The 24,662-nt window shown below is 40.6% G+C and overlaps 3 protein-coding genes across 3 annotated transcripts in view; 1 reads left to right on the forward strand and 2 right to left on the reverse strand.

The window, feature by feature from the left end:
- LOC105035407 (uncharacterized) overlaps positions 1-6,274 on the forward strand; it is a 14,378-nt gene extending 8,104 nt beyond the window's left edge. Inside the window, exon 2 of the mRNA XM_010910959.3 lies at positions 5,525-6,274. Coding sequence (XP_010909261.1) covers positions 5,525-6,071 — 547 coding nt within the window. The 3' untranslated portion in view covers positions 6,072-6,274. The remainder of the gene's footprint in view (positions 1-5,524) is intronic.
- A 3,852-nt stretch (positions 6,275-10,126) lies between these two features.
- On the reverse strand, positions 10,127-12,403 carry LOC105035398 (putative pentatricopeptide repeat-containing protein At5g59200, chloroplastic). Its single transcript, XM_010910947.4, has one exon. The coding sequence runs from the start codon at positions 12,302-12,304 to the stop codon at positions 10,373-10,375; it is 1,932 nt and encodes a 643-aa protein (XP_010909249.2). The 5' UTR covers positions 12,305-12,403; the 3' UTR covers positions 10,127-10,372.
- Positions 12,404-13,926: 1,523 nt separating this feature from the next.
- On the reverse strand, positions 13,927-22,695 carry LOC105035389 (proteasome subunit beta type-4). The gene is made up of 7 exons (XM_073251332.1): positions 22,598-22,695; positions 22,452-22,513; positions 21,495-21,577; positions 19,304-19,433; positions 18,941-19,100; positions 18,646-18,831; positions 13,927-14,227 (listed from the first exon to the last, which is right to left on the reverse strand). Exons 1-7 carry the CDS (start codon positions 22,601-22,603, stop codon positions 14,114-14,116), a joined length of 741 nt encoding a protein of 246 aa, XP_073107433.1. The 5' UTR covers positions 22,604-22,695; the 3' UTR covers positions 13,927-14,113.
- Between the last annotated feature and the right edge of the window lie 1,967 nt (positions 22,696-24,662).

Here is a 24,662-nt window from a genome sequence, read left to right on the forward strand (position 1 = left end):
GATCGGGCGGTCCACGGCGGGGCCTGTGGACCGCATGGGCGTTTCCCACACGTTTCTCACGGTCCACGATACTATTTCATGGACCGGAGCGTGATCGGAGGGTCCAGGTGGCTTCCGGTCTTGATCGGACGGCCTGGGACGTGATTTGGGTTGATTAAGGAGTTCTAATCATCATCTAAGTCATGATTAAGGTCTATAAAAGCCCTGATCGTGAAACAGAGAGGAGTGGTTGGGTTTTCTCACCGCCGTACGAACCAGAGGAGAGAGAGAGAGGCGTGAGGCTGCTGTGAGAGCGTGAAGGAGTAGGAGGCTCCTGGACAGCGGTCGCTAGGTTCTTCAGGGGTTCAGGGGGTCTCCAAGAGAGAGAGAGAGCTTTTGTGAGGGGAACTTCAGATGAGAGAGAATTGGGTGTACAAGGGTTAAGGGTGAGGTCTCCTCTTGTAAAATTTCTTTTTCATAGTGAAGTTTGCATGCCCCGTGGAGGCGAGCCCTTTTGTGGCTGATCCACGTATTTTGATTATTTTTTCTTTTGTTTTGTTTCTTCTTTCTTCCTGCTGCATCGCATGGTACTGAAAGGATCTTGGGAGGTGGTGTCCTGGCCAGACATCCACCCAACAAGTGGTATCAGAGCAAGGCGGTACAAGGACGCAGATTGCAGTGGTGGTGAGCAAGACTGAAGATGGAGAAAACAGGAACAATCAAGATGGAGATCAACAAGTTCGATGGTAAGAGCAATTTCTCCTTGTGGCAGACAAGGGTGAAGGACGTGCTCATCCAACAGGGGTTGATCGATGCTCTCTTGTGCGATGAGAAGCCGACCACCATGGAGATGCGGGATTGGAAACGGCTACAGATGCAGGCGGTGAGTACCATCCGCATGTACCTGACGGATGAGGTGGTGATCCATGTGCTGAGCGAGACTTCTCCGACGGTGCTATGGTCGAAGCTCGAGGAGTTGTACATGACGAAGTCTCTCACCAACACTCTTTTCCTCTGGAGGCAGTTTTACCAACTGTGGATGACTGAGGGACAGAGCGTGCAGGAGCATTTAATCCACTTCCAAAAGATCCTCATCGACCTCCTCAGCGTTGGTGAGAATGTTGAGGAGAATACCAGGGCGCTGGTTTTGCTGGCATCGCTTCCTCCTTCGTATGAGTCCTTGGTGACTGCTCTTCTAGTGGGGAAAAGCACTATCAAGATGGACGAGGTCACCGCGGCGATACTCCAGAACGAGGTTCTCAGGAGGGAGAACCCAGCTTCGAGCTCTGGTGGCGGTAGCTCAACTTTGGTGGCTTCTGTTGGAGCAGGAGGCGGTAGACGGAGCGACAGGAGATCGCAACGAGGACGGTCTAAGTCCAGGAGGGACTTGAGCAAAACCAAGTGTTACCGGTGTGAGGAGTTGGGGCATCTAGCCAGAGATTGCCCTCAACTGAAAAATCAGACGGTGGCTGCTGTAGCGACGGCCGACAGCGATTCAGATGGAGATGTCCTGGAGATATCTGACGAGGTATCTACTTCTTCCCAGCAGTGGATATTAGATTCTGCATGCCCCTATCATGTGTGTTGCAGAGAGGAGCAGTTTGACTCCCTGGAGAACAGTGAGGGCACTGTATATCTGCCGGATGGATCGAGCTATGCGATCAGAGGTATTGGGACGGTCAGCTGGAGGACACATGACGGTGCAGTGAGGAGATTGGGGGAGGTTCGATACATATCCGATTTCAGGCGGAATCTTATCTCACTTAGCAGACTGGATTCGAGAGGCTACAGGACGGTAGCTGGTGGAGGAATCCTAAGGGTGCTACGCGGCGATAGGATTGTGCTGGAGGGGAAGAAGGGGAGCAGAGGACATTATTACCTGGCAGGGAGTCCAGTGCGAGGTGGAGCTTCGGGAGCCAGGCGGAGCCCAGAACGAGGTGGAGCTCCAGGAGGTGGATCGGGCACGAGACAGGAGACTCGGGAGGATGAGAGGCGACGTCGCAAGATGAGATTCCTATTACCGCAGGATGATGCCCCGAGCAGGTCTTAGGTCAGGAGGAGCACAGCATACGACGGAGATGGGATCGAGCAGCCTGGCTCGACTCCCATGTTTGCCCATCCATGATCAGCAGGCGATTGCCCTAGGGCATGGGGCGTGGAGATTCAGAAGCTCTCGGAGTTTGGAGGAGGCCGAATATCGAGTCGAGGTGGAGATTGTTAGGATTTGATACCTTGAGATTCAGTCCACATTGAGCCCACAGCGAGGTTCACGATGAAAAATGGAGTCCAACGAGATCAAGATCACCTGAAACGGAGCTCGGATGGAGGAGATACGAGCTTTTGAAGTCGGCATGAGAATCGAGGCGGCGGAGGACCGCCGGCGACCGGCGGCGGGCGGCAGCGACGCGGCCGCAGGCGGCGGCGCGCGGGATGCGCCACCCAGGCCCAGGCCCAGGCCCACGCGGGACGCGCGACTCAGGCCCGCGGCCCCTTTACCCCGGTCCACCATGGACCGGGCGGTCCACGACGGGGCCTGTGGACCGTGTGGGCATTTTCCACGCATTTCTCACGGTCCATAGCACTATTCCGTGGACCGGAGCGCGATCGGAGGGCCCAGGTGGCTTCCGGTCTTAATCGGATGGCCTGGGACGTGATTTGGGTTGATTAAGGAGTCCTAATCATCATTTAAGTCATGATTAAGGTCTATAAAAGCCCTGATCGTGAAACAGAGAGGAGTGGTTGGGTTTTCTCGCTGCTGTACGAACCAGAGGAGAGAGAGAGAGGCTGCTGTGAGAGCATGAAGGAGCAGGAGGCTCCTAGACAGCGGTCGCCAGGTTCTTCAGGGGTTCAGGGGGGTCTCCAAGAGAGAGAGAGCTTTTGTGAGGGGAACTTCAGATGAGAGAGAATTGGGTGTACAAGGATTGAGGGTGAGGCCTCCTCTTGTAAAATTTTTTTTTCATAGTGAAGTTTGCATGCCCCGTGGAAGCGAGCTCTTTTGTGGCTGATCCACGTATTTTGATTGTTTTTTCTTTTGTTTTGTTTCTTCTTTCTTCCTGCTGCATCGCGTAGTACTGAAAGAATCTTGAGAGGTGGTGTCCTGGCCTGACATCCACCCAACAACATCTTTTCAAATTCAACGAATCGGAAAAAGAACTCTCTATTCTTTAGAATGTAGTTTCAGATAATATTAAGCAACTTCCCTATTTGCAACTTTTGGTAGATACATGAACCATACTTTTCATGGTTTCTTCCATAGGGTCAACCGTTTCTTTAGCATTTGATTTTGGGACAAATGATCTCTCTTTTTAAGATGTGGCATTTTCTTTCTGTACAATGGTTTAAATAAATAGTCTTTAGATTAGATTATAAACTTTAAAATACAAACTGTATAGGTGAATGACATGCTATTCCAACTGTATATTTGCTCTATGGTTTACATATTGGATCCAATACTGAATTCAGATCGGGTTGGATCTGAATTCAGTAAATCCAAATCCGATCCGATCAGAAAAAATTGAATATGTTCAATTTTAAAATCTAACCCGGTGCTGCGGATCTTTTAAAACAAATTGGATTAGATCTAAATGGATCAGGTTGGGTCGGGTTGGGTCATGGGTCAATCCGACCGATTTGCAGCTTTAATTTGGAGTGAAGGAAGGATTAGGGATAACCCTTTTTGTGCGCGTCAGCTATCTGGATCTGGATAGGAAGCTGCCATTCACACTTCACACAGATGATTGGTCACGAAATTGAGGCCAATGTAGGATCCCTAGGTAGACTGAGAAGAATGGTCCATGCCAAAAATAGAAGCAAAATGCGAACCTAGGTTTTTGGATTTTAAAAAATAAACTTGGATTACATGTGCACTTTGCCCATAAGAAAATAATTTAAAAAATATTCTCAATTTTTATCATAAAGTCCGCGCAATTAGGCTCACTTTATTATTCAGAAAATACATAATTTCCAATGAGATGATTTTGATCTTTTGGAGAGAAGAGTATAAATACTAAAAAAAAAAAATCAATAATAGAACATCTAAATTAAAATTATAAAATATTAATCATGATGTATATCAATAAGATTATTTAAAAATTAAAATCAGTATTTGGTAGTCTCTAATCCATAATCAAATAGGTGCAAAGATGAATAGTTAATCTGAAAATTTATTTATTTTCGATATATGTTTATTTTAACATATTAGATTATGATCAAATATAATGGATTTTCAATTTAAACACTTCATCATTGTTTAGTATATTATTACAATGGAAATTATCAATTTTTTCATTCCTATCATGCATATGTTGGCAACCATCAGAATGTGTGATATTTAGTTTTGAAGTATTTTAATTTCTTCATTGTGGATTTTGAACTTCAGCGAAGTAGATGCTTTTTCCGTTTTTTTTTTGTGTGCGTGCGTGTGTGTGTGTGTGTGCAACTCATCACGGATTAGGAACTTCTTGTTAAACTCCTAATTATATTTTACATAACATGTTACTTTTCTCTACTACAAGACAGAATCTTAAAATTTATGAGAAAACAGAAAGTCTGATAATTGGTCCATTGGTAGCAATTTTGATTCACACATCAAAATAATTCATACTTATTATATAAAATTGAAATAGGGGGAAGCAAGGAGAAGATTAAAATAATAATGGATAAATGAATGAGAAATATTGCATGTTTTTACTTTTTATTTATAAATTTATTATGAAAAATGAAAAGTGAATTGTGAATTTTTGTGTATGAGTTTTTACAATATATCATGATAAGTTATCACTAAGAGCTACTATTGTGCTACTGACTCATTTGCTTCGATAACTTGGATGCTTTCCCTCTAGCACCATCCAATGTCCAAAAGCACTCATTGTTTCTCTCACATAGGGTGACATAATTAGATAATAATCTAATCCTTCCCCAAATGTCAGTCAAAATTAAAATGATGGATTTCTTTTTTTTTTTTTTTCTATATATAGCATGTCGATATCAGAGATGGCAATGGTCAATGATCAGGTCACATCTATATCGATCCTGTCTCCAAGTAAAAATCACATATCATATCCATTCTGTACCCACATCATATCGGATCGGATCGAATAGTTATAAATAATATAAAATTTTTATAATATTAAAAAATATATATTAATATTATATCGGATCGAATATAAAATAAAATATACTATTATCAATATTCGATCAAAATTTACTTCAAATAATTTTTTTTAAATTTATATCTATCTCAGATTTTAATTGAATTGGATAAAATTCATACCATACGGGGCGAGTTGGATTGATATCCTACATATGGACTAAAATTATCGTTGGAAGCCAATACTCCAAAAAAATTCTTTATCAATACCAACAATAAGAGAGAGAGGAAACACACACACACACACAAAACAAAGTTGAACCCGAGCACTAATTATCAAATTGGGCATGGTTGGCGCGTATTAACGTATTGGAATACGTAATCCAAATTTCGTGCTTTCGTAGTCAGGAAACACATCTCTGATCAATTACCCTGCCATGTCTCTTTTGTTACAAGGGTACCAGCGTTCTTCCAAAGAAAACCGATCCCCTTTCAGCCGTCCTTCGCCTTGCTCGAAGGCCCCGAAACCAAAATCCTACCCATGGCGATCGCCGTTCTCCGTCGAATCCCTCTCCACCTCTCCCTCCTTTCCAAATCTGTCGCCCGGCCGTGCTCCTCCGCCGCGCCCTCCGCCTCCGCCAAGGTCGCCGATCGGATCGTCAAGCTCTTCGCCATCGATCTCGACGGGAAGAAGCGCGAGGTGGTGGGGCTCTCCGGCCAGACCCTCGTCCGCGCCCTGATGAACGCCGGCCTCATCGACCCGGCCTCCCACCGGTTGGAGGAGATCGACGCCTGCTCCGCCGAGTGCGAGGTCCACATCGCGCAGGAGTGGCTCGAAAAGCTCCCCCCTCCATCGTACGACGAGAAGTACGTGCTCACGAGGGCTTCCAGGAACCGGATCCTCAACAAGCACGCAAGGCTTGGGTGCCAGGTCGTACTCGCGCCTGAGCTCCAAGGTATGGTTGTCGCCGTCCCCGAGCCCAAGCCTTGGGATACCCCGTAATGGGGGAAGAGGGTTTGGTGATCCCTAGGGCTCCATTGTGATGGAAAGTTGGGTTTTTACTTAATTGTGTTGGATTCAGAATAATGATAACTGCTACCTTTGTTAAACATTGATCTTGTTATATGCTTTTGTTATCTGAGAACAACTGCACTGATCCTTTCAGTCGTTTGGTATTTTTGGAAATATGGATTTTTCCTCCCTTATTCTGCTTGTATATATTTTTTTCCTATCCGTGATTATTTTGGTAGGGATTGCTGAAATGAAAGGGAAATATTTGAAACAAATATTATTTAGTTGCTCATTTGGATTAATGAGTTCTATGAATTTTGGTGTTTAAATGTTACCGAACAGATCTATGATATTTGTCTTGGTGGGAGTTGGGAAATGCTGAAACAAGGAAGTTTTGTTTAATTGTTTTTTATATAAAATTGAACTTGAATCAATTGTAGTGACAAGTTTTGTGATTCTTGTGCTTACATCATGTTGCATCTTTGTCGACAAGTATTAGTGGGTTTTCTGAGCACAATATTCAGTTTTTGCTTGTTAATAAGATGTTGATGAAATTCGTGAAAGTCTATAGCTTCTGTTGGATGTGTGGTTCGACTAATTCTGGAATCTCAGGTTATTGTATCCTGTTCTAATTAACTGATTTTGATTTTGCCTGTGGTTCAATCTGCGATGCATTTTTTTCCTTTTTAGTTGCAATCCATGAGCAAGTTTTTTTGGGACTCTGACTTCAGAAATTTGATACTATTTTGATGGTGTACCAGCATCTAATATCAGTTGGACAGTTAACTGGAATCTGGGAAGAATTGTATTGGATGTTTAGTTTCTTGTTGTCCATTGCGTTGCATTAGCAGAAGATTGATTTAACAGGTGTTTGAAAAGAAAATAAAACGGGATGCTGCTTCATCCTTCATCCAGCTTTCTGCACTTTATTTGGTCCTTTGAGGTCTGAGCTGGGGAGGAATGTCCAGTACTCTGCCTGCAATGACTTTTTGTCAGTTTTCAACTGAACTTTCAGGCTGTAGGTTACCTTGATTACTTGATATGAACTATCATTAGGTCTATGACTAATCAATTCAGTTCTTAGATGAAGCATTCAGGTTGTTATGTAAGGGGAGAAAAAGAATCCTCCAAGGTTAAAGGTGGGTTAGGATTTAGGACATCTTACATGACAGATCTTTTTAGTTTAAGCAATCTGGAAGTTCTCTAGAATGACAAATGTTACATGCTGCAAATTAAGCTATATGCAAAAATAATTCTTGCGTTTTTGCTATCCAGGCAACTTGACCTTTCATGTATGCCTTTATCTAGTCATTATTTGGATGAATCATAAGAGCTTCAAATCTGTATTTCTGGTCCATAGCGAAGTTGCTGGATTCGATAAATATAAATTAAGATTTATGCGGTGAAATCTTTCATGAAAAGTTTTGAATCATTAAAATTTTGTTGCATATCCTTGCAAGTTCTTTGGATCAATATCCTGTTGGTCCATTTTGCTTAAATTCTTTCCTGTCTTCTGAATTGGTATAAGCTTTTCATCAATATGCAGTGGGCCTATTTTTGAATTGATCTTATGGAAAAGCTTTGAGTAATTATCACCAGCTTAATTATGTTATTTATGTTTAAGACCATCAATTTTATGAATCATTTTGTTTTTCTTTCATTTTACTATCGATGTCAATTGTAGATATCTGAGCCCGCTGTTTTGTAACCTTTGAGCTTATCTCAAATTGTACTTTTTCCAAAAATCTTGTATATAAGTGAACTAAATGAAGCCTATGATTAGCATTGGGACAGAACAATTAATTGATTATTTGGGATGGATTGACTAGGGGTGACAGAAACCAGCAAAGCTGAGGTGACTGTGTGATCTCATCTTTAGGTAGAAAGGATGGAAAAGAGGACCATAAAAACCTGGATGGAAGCAAGTTTATGTACCGTGCAATATAAAGGGCAGATTCATGGATGAGAATGCAAGAGTCTGAACTTCTGAATAATGAATACTGAAAGAGTTCAGAAGTAACAAGATTTGTTATCTGAAGTATACTAGGGATGAATTTTAAAGGTATCTTGAGATTGCAAGATGAACCCGCTAATGTGATTCTGGATTAATTTTGGTTTATTTGTGGGAGGATAAGCTTTCAGCTGCAGCAGTTTAGATGGAGAACTGAATTACAACAGTGTCCCTTTTTGTGTGTGTGAATAGTTTATCATCCTATCCTCAAGGCATTCCCTCAGTGGCATGATCATTATCACCCTTACTTGTCTTATCATGAGCAAAAAAAAGAAATTAAAGAGAGAAGATAGGAGAGAGCAGGAGAAAATATCCGGATTAGAGTAAACATGGGACTTTTGTGTGTATATTGTTTGAGTTAAAGTATATGCTTGTTTCCTTGTATTCTCATTTTGTCTTCATTAACCTTTTTTTGGTTATAGTGAGCTATCAGGATTATATATAGTGAGTAACAAGTTACTAAACTTGAGATTTAATGTGACCTCATAAACTTTAATTTTGTACATCGTATACACGACGGCATGCAGGAAACTCTTTCTTCTGATATTAACCCTGTAACTTGATTTGCATCATCTACTTATTAAGGCTTTAAACCTCTTTAAGCTCGTTTTTAGGTGCTTTGAGTCATTGAGTGCTTCAATAAATATCACATGGTCGGTTATATTCTTGTGATCAGTACCAATATTTTTAGGTACAAGATTGGTCATCTGGTATTTAGTATTTGGGTCTTATAGTGATGAACTGATAATTGATAAGATGAAGTATTATAATCCAGCTGGAAAGGTAACAGAAATTTCCTGAGTTAGAAGTAAACCTCTTCTTTTTCTCCTTTTCTTGTTTTATTTTCCCTATGTGCTTGCATTCATGCAGACAAGGTGGGTATGGGTGCATGCATTGTATATGCGCCTTTGTGCTCCTGCACCCGCCTGGGTGTGGCTGGGGTGGTCAGGGGGTGGGGGTGGGGCGTGTTGGATCACTCTAATGGAAGGAGGTGAATCAATATTTAATGGTTACTAGTGAAATATCTTTCATATTTCTGAGCCTTTTCATAGACATGGCAGAGGTTGCAATTGTTTAGTGGATTTTTGCTGAATGGTGGTATGGGTGCTTGTGAAATTCATTAATCAACAAAGAAAAATAGACTAGTAAAATGCCAAGATCATTGTATCAGTGAATGTGATGTGCTTGGGTGACGGTATTCAGATAACAGAAATGAGGTTGTGAGTGGATTGCCGGGACAAAGATGGCCCATCTGTATATTTTGTACCTGTTTGTTCCAGTATAAGGATCTTGGCTATATACACACACACACACATATCATGCACGCACAGCCCACGCGCGCACGCACACGCATGTATACATATATAGGTATATGTATAAGGTTTGTCTGTCTGTAGAATCACATTTAGGCATCAGATCTAACTTGCTTCACTTGTGTAGTGAAGATAGCAAGATATTTTGGGGAGGCCTGTGATTAAACCTTGGAAGGATCATGGCAATCCCTGATGACCATCTTTGGCTATTTCCAATAATATTTGCTAAACAGAACTAGAAATCCAAGTTTAACAGACTTCGTTCATTCTTCATTGCATGCAACTCAAATCGTATTTCCAATACTTTCTGCGATCAATATAAGTTAGAAGTGACAGCTCTGGAACATGCTACCAAATTGTCATACTTCCCAACCACACGTTCACTGTATTCCTAACACCTATAAGATCCTAGGCATCCAATAGGTGCACGACCAGGATATCTGGATGCTAATGAAGTTGCGTTAGATTATGTCTGAATCAGATGGAATGGCTAAAATGTTGAATAATCAACCATGAAATTCAGTCAATAATTTACCAAGCTCATGTCCTGGTAACTGTTGACTAAATTTTCCATAGCGAAGCAGATGCTGTCAAGAGGCTAGCATATCAGTTAAGTTGGATGTTTGAAACTGTAACTCATACTTCATATGCATGCGTGGTGCAAGCAATTGATGAGAAAAGTATTTCATGACCCATATAACAGCAAATGGAACAACTTCGGATTTGTGGAAATATGAACAACATTGTTATCACATACAGTAAGGTTCTTGAATGAAATTCAATTACAGTTCCACAGGTTTTGCATATCTGATCAATCCACTCAATCTTTCGCAGCCTATATCAAAGAGTTTCACAATGCCTACTCTACAGCCGAAAAGCATGAGGCCTAGACTGAAAATCAAATTTCTCCCTTCTCCAGAGTAGAATTTTCTCCTGGACTTGCATTCAAGGATGAATTCCATCAGAGTTCACCAATAATCTCTGCAAGAACAGGACCCATCTTCAAAATGGTGAAAGCGATTTCTATCCCTCACCACAATCTTTCTTCTACTGACCTTTGAAATGAGCTTGATAATTGAATGGCAATCACTGCACACTCTGAGGTTCTTCACAACTCGTATCGTCGTTCCTGGTTTAGTTGAGATAAGGCCATAACATATAGCCAACCTCTCACTATGGATGGCCAAAGCCCATTCCTTCTCCTCTTCCTCAATGTCCTGCAACACCACATCTCTAGCAGGAGAATACCCTTCTAATTTTAGAACATCATTCAATTCTTCTAGCTTTCGATAAATTTCCTCTCTCTGGGGATGCCTAATATCCCCCAATAGGAACTCGTGGATCTCATTGTCCACTTCAATGGAACTGCAACCAGGTTCTTTCTGAATACCCCTCTCCTTCATTTTTCCCCTAGCACTCACTGCCTCCTCCCATTTCCCGAATGAGGCATAAACATTGGAGAGAAGAACATAAGTTCCAGAGTCGGCAGCTTCACTCTCTATCAAAATTCCAGCCACCTTCTCTCCTAGGGTCAAGTTTCCATGGATCTTACATGCACCAAGCAAAGCCCCCCATATAACATGATCTGGTTCAATGCTCATTCTTTGGATGAACTCATATGCTTCCTCCAAACGCCCTACACGACCAAGAAGGTCGACCATACAACCATAGTGCTCTATTCGTGGCTCTAAGCCATAATCCTTTACCATGGACTCAAGTATCTCAAATCCCATATCCACAAGTCCACTGTGGCTACAAGCATTTAAAACACCAACAAAGGTGATGTGAGTCGGTCTTAGACCTCTTGTAATCATCAGCCGATATAGTTCCACGGCCTCATAGCTCCTCCCATGCATGGCAAGCCCAACTATCATCGAGTTATAAGAGACCACATCCTTCTCAGCCAACTTGCCGAATACTTCTTGAGCTTCTTCAATACTTCCACACTTTGTGTACATATCAATGAGCGTGGAGCCTACAAAAGTATTCAGTCTGATGTTGTACCTGCCCACATAAGAATGGACCCATCTTCCAAGCTCCAATGCACCCAACTGAGAGCAAGCCGATAGAACACAAACGACAGTAAATTCATTGGGTTGGACATTCTCCCTCTGCATCTCTCTGAACAATTCCAGTGCCCTATTCGCCCTCCCATTCCTAACACACCCATCAATCATTGCAGTCCAACACACGGCATCCTTATCTTGCACTCCGCCAAATACGGCTTCAGCTTCTTCGATCAAACCACGGTCGGAGTAACACGAAATTAAAATGGTCGCAGCGACCGCATCTCTCTCAGGCATTTCACCAAAAACCCATCCGGCATCATCAAACTTCCCACATTTCCCATAAAACTCCATTAATTTCATGCGAATAGGCCTCTCAGAACCAAGCTTCAGTTTGAAAACCTGACCATGGACCTGTCTTCCTTCTTCCAATGCCAGCTGCAACCCACAGGCTTTCAGAATATAAGTGATCACAATTAGGTCAGGTTCAATGGGCTTGCCAATCATTCGAGCGTAAAGCCGGATGGCATCGAGATAAGAGGCGGCAGCAATCTTTCCACCAATGAGGGCAGTGTAGTGATAGACATCAGGGATTTCGATTCTGTGGAAAATTTGGGTGGCGTAGTCCATGGACTTGAAGGCGGAGCAAAGCCGAAGGATCTTGAAGAGCAGAAGGGGGTCTTGGTCCAGCCCAGTTTTGAGGATTGCGGCATGGATTGGGAGGAATTGATCGATAGTTTTGCATCTCTGCAATAGAGGGATGACTTGTTTTGGCGAGTGAAAGGTAGCGGTCCTTCTTCTCGATTCATAGGAGTTTGGATCGGGGCTTGGGTAGATGTTCGAATTTAAATTTGGAGGGAAGGAGGTGGCCACACTTAGCGTGGAGGGAAGCATTGGAACCCTCCGGGGGTTTCCGAATGGATTGTATCATGTACGTCCGGCGCTCGATCTCATGATAACATGTAGTTGAGCAGCTGTACTCTTCTGTGTCCTCACATAATAGCCATCTGATGTTGATCAGGTGGTCATTTCTAATCTTCAGATCAAGGGCCTTTGGTTAGGCAACGTGGCTCTGATATTTGTGCTATTATGCTCCCTAAAAGTTCAGCATCTCACCAATGTTTGAATCGGTGGTGTTGCAAGGTCAGGTTCATCCACATAATGCATGACTTAAGTTTCTCTCAAATAATTGTCGCATCTAAAAAGATTAATTATGTGAACTGCTGTTTTTAAGGACTATTGTGTCTTTTAGTCGTTGATGATTATTAAAGAATGTTGTGCCGGTCCGTCTGACCGCTTAGTTCCCCAAGGTTGGTATGCTCATTTGCCGCACGAATCAAACGTGCAATCCAAAATAAAACCCGTCAACAACGGCATCATCGTGACAACAACTACCACCGCCGCCATCACTACCATCATCAGAAGAATAAATATGATGAGAGATGCCACTATCCTGGGTCATGGGGGGTTTGATCTTGCTTCTGTGTTTACTGCTGTTACGTGGGCAATGAATGGGGAATCATAAAGGAAATACAGACGGACAGAAATAACCGAAAACAACGAGGATTTTTCGGGAAAAAGAAACAACTGGTATGGATATCGGACCAGCTTCATGGTCAGGGTTCTCTGGAGTTTGAGTTGCATGTTCCTTGCAATATATAGATTATATGGGAGGGTTGTGGCTCATGCAAGCCATTTGATGTACATGTGCTAATGTTTTAGAGCAGCCACCGGTCCAAACGTGCTAACAAAATATATCTATAAATATTCTAACAATTGCTTTCCGTGTGCAAACACAATCATGTTATTGGAAGTGCCGTGCCCCTGTAGGGTGATGAGGGTCTGCATGAGATGAGCTCCAACACATCTCTTCATGGAAAATACGGAACATTGATGATACCAACCTAACATTAACTGCGCTCTCTTCTTGCCACGATTCTAAATTCGATACAAGAGAAAAATGATACCAGGCGATCCTGGTATATTGGAATTATTTGCATCGGTGATCTCATCAAGTTGGTTGGCAGAATAGGGTGGAGGGTAAACCGCAAGGACGATGGCTGTTCAACAAATGAGGGGTTCCAAAGGGTGCTACGAAGCAAAACTATAGACAGACAGATTGGAGGCCTCATGGTAGGGACATGCATTCAAGAAGTATCTTGGCCTGATCGAGAATGCATTCTTAAAGAAATATTAAACCTCCTGAACCAGACAGAGTAAAGCTACCATGTAAGTCTTCAGCTGCAATTTTCCGCAACCACTCTTCTCAAAATATCTTGTGCAGATGCTTTCCCCTTTGCAGTCTCTGAAATCTAGGTATGCTCGCCATGCATACCAGTGGAGCATTATATTGAAGGAAGACGTTCTTAATGCAAAATGATCACAAGAATTGTAAGCCAACGTATGAAGAAATTACCGCCCTTCGCTGGCAAATAAAATGGTTCTTTCTGGACAAACTACCAGTCTGAAAATCATTTCAAGCATCACAACACTGCTGACCTCTCATAAGCTTGGAATTGATCAAGCACAACGACATGATTTTGGGCATACCATCTTAACGTAAATATCCAGCATCATCTTCAATATCCCCTCACCATCACAAAGAAAACAGTTGGAGCACAACTTTAAGAAGTACAGTACTTTTTCAACACCTTCAGTTTTATGTGACGTTCAAGTTTAGCTGAAACGCATGATATAAAGCGTCTACCATGATCCCTCAGCACCCTTGGTTGGATCTTTGAAGGCAGAGAACCCCCAAAAGGTCTTCAAAGAGTAGGGTTGAGATATAGTCACCCCTTCATCTGTGATCTTTGCAATCTGCATTTAGAATAAATTATATTAGTATATTAACAATGAGAAAGCATCCGAATATATGGAGTGTTTTGAGAAAATCTTGAGGACTACAGCCATGTATAAGACAACCTGTTCATTTAGCCGCATTGAATGAAATCATTACAGTTCCATCAATGAAAACTTCCCACTCAGAAATAAGTCTACTTTAATGCTATTCATATGGCTATGGAAAATCATGGGGGGAAACAGGTCCAGTAAATTATTATATGACAATGAGACTCTGAAGACAAGAAGATGCTTGACAACCCAGGATTGCACTAGTGGCCTCTGTTATCTGAGATCAAAGGCATTGCGCGAAACTGCAAAGCCACACCATGAAACCATAAGAGAGGATGGTACAGCTTAAGACAGATGACAAGCATATCCATGAATCTATTTGGTATCAGAGGGAGTATGATTACCACAAAGGTTCCCTTGGTTATGAAATTGGTAGAAGGATTTAAAGAGTAATCGGCATATGATTTTCATTGGCCTGAAGAAAATTATATGGTGGGCTTTAGAAGAATGGTATTTCCTTGTACATCAAGGTCATTAGTGCAAAAACAACTCTTGAATTTTCCAAATACAATTGAGTAATATCGGACATGCCAATAGAAGAAATCACAAGAGGAAATATCCTCGTATATGCTTTTTTGTGGATAGCACCAGAGAAAAGGCTCAAGATAATCAAACTGGCACTATGAAATACAACTTTGATAAGGTTAACCGAGAATAAGCTATAAAAATAATTCACAATATAATATAAACCAGGTTCCCCTCTGGCAGCCATTTTGTTGCCATTGATCTATTTCACCCTAAAAATAATAAGGATATAGATGGCAAAAGAAAAAATCTTTCATCAGACCAGAGCACATTGGCTTAAGTGGAAAAGCACAACAAAAATGTCTTGTACTTAGATGCATGTCAAGTAAATTGAAGGTAAACTCATGTCTGAGGACAACAGGTTGTCTCTGTCATGCGGATTGATTTGATTTGTGGAGGTGTTCTTTAAGCACGTAGTGTTTCCAGAAGAGACGTCAAATTGGAGACCACCATGCTAAAGACTTATATTTCTGCAAGGTGAGAACAACCTTAAGTATTGTAAATTTGGGAAGTCAAACAAGCATGCATTACGGACAGATCCTGAAGCAACATTAGAATAATTCCTTTTTACCAAGCTGCCTACTAAAGGTTTAATAGCCTAGGTGGCCCATATTACATTGATAGCCACCTGGCCAGCTCCCAAGTGGCCCAATTGGGCTTAGGTACCCAAGACATGGTTGTTGATTTGTGACTATCAAGATCCACCTTCTCAATACTGGACCCCATATCGATAGCATCTTATTATAGCATCAGAAAGATAGGTACAGGGGCTGGTTCGGCATATCAAATGTCAATACACCCTCTACACCATGTACCGGTTCAGTACTGGCACAGTATGGTCTGGTCAGTATGCACCGATATCGACCAGTATGCCAAACCTTGGTGACTATCTTTTCAAGCAGATCAAGTATTAGGAATGGTGTTCTTGAGTGTTAGGCTTGTCCAGGGGGAGGACTCAGCCTAGTTTTCTAATTGATGTTTTAATACTTTCATTGTCTTTGATTAATTGTTCATTGACGACTTATATCAATTATCATCATTTATTGCAGTTGCCGGTTGCATTACAATATATTATTGAGCATGTACTTTAGGATGATAAACTAATATTGATGCATAAATTGTGGCAAAAAATTGTAATTTACTGGTTTACTTTCCATGTTACATGACAATAGATTCTCAAATAAGTATGCAAGTATTTACTTTATTTACTTGATCTTAATTAACTTCTAATTTAATTCAAAGCATTGTACCATTCTTTTATATTCAAAATTTTAAAAGACTGGGCAGTAGATGGGCACATAAGGAGTCGCCTTGTGCTCTAGGTGCTAGGCTCGTGCTTAAAGTCAAGGTAGCCCAAAAATAATAAATTCAAAATATAAGAAACACAAACAGAAATCAAAGTTCCAAAATGACCCATGACATATCCAATTAGATGAAGTGAGTGAGAAGCAGCAACTTGGCAACATTACTCAAACATGATACAAAGCACTAAGATGGGTGTCTGGGCAACCAAGACAGCCATCCTTTAGAAACACAGTTTATTCTTATAAATTTTAATTATCTTCTAATATATTTTAATGCAGTCAACTGCTTTGGAGAGGCTTATATGATGAGCCCATGAAGAAATGGTGTGCATCCATTGCACAACTTTAGTTAAAACATGCCTATACTAATATGTCCAAACCTTATACCACAATCCCTATTCTGCTGACCATATGCCCGTCACACAAAAGCTTGGTAGTTAAAATATGAAGTTTTTCAACTTATATCATTCCCTAATTTGCATTTTAACCACCTAGCAGTGGGCACATATTATGCACATGGAGAAAATGTCTAGTCGTTCATGGAGGACTCTTTGTTTAGTCCATCTAAATTATCCTCATTAAATCTCATAAAGTATTAATGGTTATGGCCACTGGTAAATCAAGAAGAAGAAGAAGCTTGCGAGGTTTGTTACCCCCTTAGTGGATTAAAAGACATCTTAGCAGATCATCAGTTGGAACTCTTGCCTGAGCAAAGAAGTTTAAGTGTACCAGATCTAGGCTGATTCATTTTATTTATGGATGGAAATAAAAGAAAGTCCAAGTAAATATTCACCCTATTCTTCCTAAAGTAAAGGAGAGACCGAAAATGGTACAGATGAAAGATTCTGCCAAGCTCTAGGCACAAAAGAATATGGAGAAGTAGTGTGCATCCATTGCACAACTCTAGCTAAAATATGCCTATATTATATGTCCAAACCCTATAACACAAACCCCTATTCTGCTAATCACATGCACATCACATCACACAAAAGCTTAATAGTTTAAATATGAAGTCCTTCAACTTATGTCATTTCCCACCTTGCATTTTAATCAACTAACAATGAGCATGTGATATGCACATGGAGAAAATGTTCAGTTGTTCATGGAGGACTCTTTGTTTAGTCCATCTAAATTATCCTCCTCTCATAAATTATTAGTGGTTATGATGATTGGTCAATCAATTCAGATAGAGATGGAGCATTTAGTTATAGTGGCTTATTTATTTTCTATTATACTTCTCCTTTACCCCGACTGCAGCCATCCATATTTTTCCACATGCATCACATCCTATGTACAAGATAAGATTGAACATCCTATTGAGAGGGACATATCATGTCCAAGAGAATGTGGTTAGTATAAGCAATGAACTTAGGCCTTATTTGGATGACTGAACCCCAGATGCAGTGGATAACTCCCAGTAAGGTTAAACTTGAGCTGGAATGTGAGAAGCAAGAGCTTGATGGTCCACCTCCATGCTGAAATTTTTAGGGATAGCCAATAACACCTTTTAGGTGCATTTTGTTATCCCTAAATGGTAACGCAGTACACATCAAGGTACCGATAGCTTCAAAAGAGTCCGCCTGAAGATCTAGAGCCTCCATAGGACCCTCTAGTTTCTCTTTTACAACACACTAAAGATGATTTTTTTGAAAAAAGCTGCTATGTGGATATCCATCGATGGTAGATTCATAAATTCGCTAGGCCTAAACTGTGCCAAAGTTTAAAATATTAAAAATGATAAACAGACTCCAAAAAAATGATTTGTCCTAGGAAAATTATCACAAGATACATCAAATTTTCAGACCCTATATGTTTTGGGGGATAATGTAGCGTAAACCAGTATAAACACCCTTTGCCCATTTTATTTCAAATTATCCCGCCAAGGGCAGAAGGGAGTTTTCAAAAAAAAACATTTTACTTGTTTCATACTCTTGACATGGATAAAAGTAAACTGACAAGACCATTGAATAGATTCATTCTGGTTTATTCCTTTTTTTAAGCCCCAGGTCATATGTCTTATTCCACTTAACCTGGATAGAAATATTCCCAGACAACAGTGCGTCAGTCATTCATAATGTTTGGTTTCCTCAAGGTTAGACAGGAACTGTTAATTACAATGTTATGTGCTGTGAAAGAAATTTTTATAGTGATGGTAATAAACAAATTGCAAGTACAATAATGTAATCTAATAGAATCTAACAATGGACCATGGTAATATATAAATGTGAAATTGAGGTCATTGTATAAGAAAGAGGGGCCACATCTGTGAATGTATCCAATCACAAAGATTACAACACATAAAATAAACGAACAAAAAAACAACCATTACATTAGAAATGATAAACATAAAGCTAGAGCAAACAACTTTCTGACTGAATAAAACAATTTCCAAGCCAGTATAGTTTGGTTAAAATGGCAAGAACAATCCATCTACTCTTCAAGGATACAGCTGATATTAAGACGATCAAGTAAGATGCTCACAAGAAACAATCATACCTGGAACTTGTTGATAGCTGATCTGTCACGATATAAAAGTACACGCAAGCACTTTTCCAGCAGCCTAACAGCTTCTTCAAATGTCATGTCCTCGCGCCATTCATCACGAAATATTGGCCTTGCAAGATGATTTCCAAATCCAGTAGCAACATGGTTGTCCTCAAAATGTGTACCAATCATGCCAACCTGGGCAGTTTCCACCATAGTAAATACAGTAATAGCAACATTTCTAAATTAACCGGAAGGAAACTGAGAAGAAACATACAGATGTACACTAAAAAAGATATAAAAATACCATTCCAAGATATTTTTGCCCATTTTTCACTCCACCGATAACAAGTGAGTTCCACAGAGGATTAAATTTGTTGCGTCTATTATACATCACTCGATTCAGATAGTTGTGAATCTCCTTAGGACCCAGTGAGTTCCCATCATCCCACATGTTATCATACAGGCTGAGGAAAGAGGGGAATGAAGTAATTAGTAAAAAAAGAGATGCAACTTAAATGCTGTTAAAGAGTAAACAAAAAAAATATAGAGAACATCCAGAAACTACAAAAAGAACTTGATGGTCAGGAAAACAGAAGGATGCAGAACCAGTTTACACTTAATCATATATTTTGTTTATTTTGAGAGCTTGCTCTTAAAGAAGTCTTACATAAGCTCATCAAGATAACGCAAAATCTCTTGAAAATCACTAATTTCTCCACTTGCTCCAAGAAGAGTATGTTTACCAATAGCTTTTATACGCTCCACGCTCTTGTACCTTAAAGTAGATCCATAAGATCCTGCGAGACATACCATGAAAAATCATATACATGACAGGCAATTAATGACAGTTCGGAATAAGACACTTGATTATAAAGAAGACACTTGATTTGTGCAACCAATTAAATTTAAAGAGCATATTCTATGTCTGATCTTCTATTTTAATTTTCCTCATTACCTAATGCAGTATCACTTTTAAAGAAAAAAATTGCCTTCTCTTTCTTCTCCGTTACTGCTCCTCTTCTGCTTGGAATCGGCTTAAGAAGTTCTCTAGTTCTGGGCATTTGCTTTCAAGTGCTCTCTCCTATAGCTCTTTAGTCATTCTTCAGGCCCTTAATTTTGTTTTGATTTTTGCCTAGAAGCTATAACAACTCAAACATTGTCCTGCGTCTTTTCCAATTTTCTTCTCCTAACTGCTTTGTATAGACTATGATAACTGTAACAAAAAAAGGTAAAAAGCCCCTAAGACTCTAGTTTGGAGATGTAGATAGTATCAATAACATATACGTGGGAATTATGTTTTGTTGGAAGAATTGCAAATATAAGGCGTGATTGCTTCTGAGTAATTATGTAACTTTTCTCTGGCATAACTAATTTGAGGTGTTTCACATTTTAATTTACTTTTAGTAGGTCTCATTTTGGCAGATATGTTGAAAATCAAACATTATTAGTCAATGAGATTTCACAGTTAGAAGACTTCGAGTGCACATAATCCATACATGTCATTAGCTACATTAAAATGTAGGACCAAAAAGGTCTTATAGCTATAATTAGGACAAAGGCCCTAAAAGAGGGTCCATGAAATTGAAAGCAAGTCATAGCCCACTTTTTCTGCTCCAAATACAGGAAACCCTCATATTATCGAGCATAGCTAACTTTCAGACAATATGACCAAGCAGAGCCTTTGCATCATATTTGAGCTGGTCCAAGCTCTGCAGTACGCACACAATATGCTAACTTTCAGACAATGTGTAAGATTTGTATACCTTGTACCAAAACATATAGGATGCGAATGCTGCGATAGACATAGCCAGAATATGTGCCACCGACTTAATTTTAAGTATCCTACTCTTTAAAACCAAAAAAGGTACTGCATACCTCCCCAATATGCTCAAGATGCTAGTTATCTCAGAGGGTGAGTTGAAGGGCTTTCTTTTTTGAAGGAACTGGTGCCTTGCAAGTGCAATGCATGTGCTATGATTTTTTTACTGGGTAAAGATATAGATGGAAGTCAGTATAGTAGTGATCTTTCTAGTTGGAGTGAAATATAGATAACAGTAGGTGACTGCAGCTTAAAGTCCACTGATTCTCTTGTCAGGACTCTACCACTTCCAATAATATCAGCATGCTAGTTCTTCATAGGAACTCTTGTTTTCTGGAACCTTTTCTTTTCCTTGCCATCTACTTCATCCATTTTTCCCTATCTCACCAGCACTCATTCATCTTTTTCACCTCATGCTTGACCACGTGAGTGGCCAAATGAACATCTGACAGGCGGCATATGGGTCTTAGGAGTTTGAATACAAGTATAGATGCTGACACTTTAATGATGGACATGGTAAATGGTTCCTTCTGGAGTTCATAATGTTGAGTTACTTTATGAAGTATGGAATGTAGTCTATGCATTTGAATGATAACTAAGTGATAGAGTTCATGGATATGGATGTGAATACATCTTATGCATACAATACAATATCCCAGCAATTTCGTAACTTTTTTATTTTCCAAAATTTGCCATGTTAATGTCATCTATATCTCACCTTCCAGTCCATGCTTCATAATGCATCAGGAAAAATCAATCCAATAGTGTATACTGGTGAACACTCCTTTTTTGAAAATATGAATCATATATGGAGCTTATTTGTCAGAAACTCGTAGTATAAAAGGATTATTCACTTCCCATGAAATTCAGGTTCTTGAACTATGCTAACAAAGGCATAAACATATCATGGAAGACTTAGAGGAGTTTGTGGGATATGATGGTCAAATTCAAATATATAAATCCAAGGAAATCAACTTGTATAGTATCAGATCTTATGCTTGGCAAAGTTCCTATGCAGTTAAATATCAGATAGACTGACCTCCCAAATCAGCAGCCAAGGCAACTCCATCTTTATATTTCACACCTAATACTGAAGTACCAGTCACATATGGGTACCTGTTCACATGATATAGATGCTTAAGGCTGTGATGATTTCAGAAAATGGAAATGAAAACAATGCCAAACAGTGAGAATGCAAACACACATATCTACATGTAAATATCAGTTAAAAGTGCCCAAACACCAAGCGTGCAGTATCACCTATGCTAAATACAACTGATTTATGTTGTTTTCCTTAACTACCACAAATGTGGAGGAAGTACGACTCTTGAGAATTTTTGTAACTATTACGCCCACTAGTTTTTCCAACAAATTACAGTCCGCTATGCATTTCTGCCTGGAAAATTAGACATTTGTAGATCCAAAAATATTGCGCTTGGCCACAAATAGAATTGTAGATTCAAAATAACAGAGAAGATTATGATCAACAAGCTGGTGCTTCTCATGCTTGCATATGTTTGGTGTCTCGAGATCAACTTTCTAGTAAGAAGTGCTCTATATTGACAGAGATGGATATAAGCAGTAGTTTTAAGGAAAATTCACTGCACAATCTGGATGGCACTCCTTGAGGTTTATGTGTGATGAAATTTATCACATGTCACGATCCAGATTCGGACCAATCAGGCATTTAGATTCCCCTTCACATGAAAACAAATGCACCTAACTATAATGGCCATTGCAGAAAATGTGACAGATGCTTCAAATTTCTTGGGGAAAATCTCCCATAAATATAACAGATAGAAATGTGTAACATTTGATTCCATCATTATTTTCTGGATCAACTAACGAAGGAAATCCTGAGTTAGAAATTACCTGGTGATTCTTACCCCAAAAAAAAAAAGAAAAAGGGCGAGAGAGGGAGACAAACAAAAAAAATATTCAATGATTCATTCCAAGAAAATAGATCATGCTTGGGTGAAAAAATTTCTTACAGGGTCTTTCAGAGCCAACATCCAAGCTTGTCGAATCTTTACTGCTCGCAGAAGAAAGACCTACCGGCTGCTCTCCCAAAAAAGGGAAGATGAATAAATTGCGGGAATTTATAGACCAAGAAATTAGAGAAAGAGGGAGAAAAACACTGACCTCCATGTTTTTTTTTTTTTTCAGAGAGTTAGGAGGATTGGAAAAGTTGAGACTTGGGTTCCGATCGGCAGAACGAAATCTCGGCTGCCGTTGTGGGGGGGTTTGGTTTTGACGGATCTGGCGAGAAGGAGACCTAGGAGGTCTCAAAACGGATCAGGTTGAATTTGGGGATTTGCGTGATCCGATCCGTTAAGAAAGACGGCATGAAATCGGAACTTTCGGGTACAAACCGACCCGTTACAAAAACAGGCCGAGGCTTGTTGACCTGCGCTTGATCGAATGTTGACCTGGCTTGGCTCGAGCTAAACACGAGTCCTTTGCGACTGGGTTCTATCAGTTGCTAGCTCGATATTACTGTAATTCTTTATCTAGTCAACCTAAAAACAAAGGAATTGATCGAACTTGTATGCAATTTTGAAGTAGGTGCGCGTCGGTTTGTGGTATACTTTAGGTCTTACTGCACTTTCAGATGCGAGTAGAAATAAACTAATATTTATTGCTATAAACTGTAATAAATCTTTTTATTTTTGCACCGAAGAAATATTATGTTTGATGAATCTAGATTATTGGAGTCATTGCATCATAAGTGCAGTGGTTGGTGAATTTTTGCCTTGCAGTCTACTTGATCAAGAAAACGAGTTCCATAACAGATTCAATTTTAGATTACATCTTTCTATTTTAGTATCAAAGTTGACAATATTATGTCAATAATATATTTATAATATTTTATTTTAATATTTAGTTTTTCATATCCCTGGAGCTGCTCATTTTGGTTTGTTATCCGCGCTTCATGTGGCTAAAGGAGTTGGTATTTCTTAACCAAAAAAAAAAAAAGTTGGTGTTTAAGCAGCAAGTGTTCTCTCAAATCATGTCATGGAACTAGTTGGTGGCTCCATGTAAGGACTTCAATACGCAGCTCCAGATCAGCACAAAAAGGGATCATACATCACCTAGACCATTTTGCAAGCCCAGGGTGAAAATTTGAGCTTTTCTTAATTCCTTGTGTCGCATGCATACAGATATAATGAATATTTTATATTATAACAAATTATGACATGGACAGAAGTGTTAGATGGATGTCTGACCAGGACACTACCTCTTAGAACCTTTTCAGTACCACGCGATGCAGCAGGAAAAAAAATAAATAAAATAAAAATAATCAAAATACGTGCATCAGCCACAAAAGGATTCGTCTCCACGAGGCATGCAAACTTCACTATGAAAAAAAAAATTACAAGAGGAGATCTCTCCCTCAACTCTTATACATCCAATTTTTCTCTCCTGAAGTTCTCCCTCACAAAAACTCTCTCTCTTGAAAAATCTCCTGAACCCCTAAAGTGACCGGTATCCGCTGTTTAGGAGCCTCCTGCTCCTTCTCTCTCAGCGAGTAGTCTCTCTCTCTTCTCGAGTTCTTTGGTATCCATGCGAAATTCCACGCCCGCATCCAAAACAGGCCTCCGTGGGCCTGTTCACGATCCAAGAAGCCATACCCTCACAATTCACTGTTCCCAGACCTTTATAGGCCTTAAACAAGGGTTAGATTAGGATTAGGAATCCTAATCAAGCCCAAACAAACCCCAAATCAAGCCCCAAGCTATTGGATCAAGATCGGGACGTCCCTGGGCCATCCGATTATGATCGGTCCATGGAATAGTACCATGGACCGCGAGAAATACTTGGGAAACGCCCAGACGGTCCACGTGGTCCGCCATGGACCGCCCGATCCATCGTGGACCTGAGTACAAGACTAGACGCATGCCTGGGCCTGGGCCGGCCCACGCGCGCGGGCCTGGGCCGCGCCCGCACCGAGCGCCTGGGCTTGGGCTCGGGTCGTGCCCCACACGCACGTGCATGGGCTGGGCCGCGCGCCCCGCGCGTTGGCCCCACCTGGGCCGCGCTCCGCTGCTCTGCCGGCCCGCCGCCGACCGCCGACGGTCCTCCGCCGCCTCGGATCTCATACCAACTTCAAAAGCTTGTATCTCCTCCATCCGAGCTCCGTTTGGGGTGATCTTGATCTCGTTGGACTCCATTTTTTGCCGCGGACCTCACTGTGGGCTCAATGTGG

Source organism: Elaeis guineensis, chromosome 1 (genome assembly GCF_000442705.2).
Source record: "Elaeis guineensis isolate ETL-2024a chromosome 1, EG11, whole genome shotgun sequence".
Lineage (NCBI taxonomy): Eukaryota > Viridiplantae > Streptophyta > Magnoliopsida > Arecales > Arecaceae > Elaeis > Elaeis guineensis.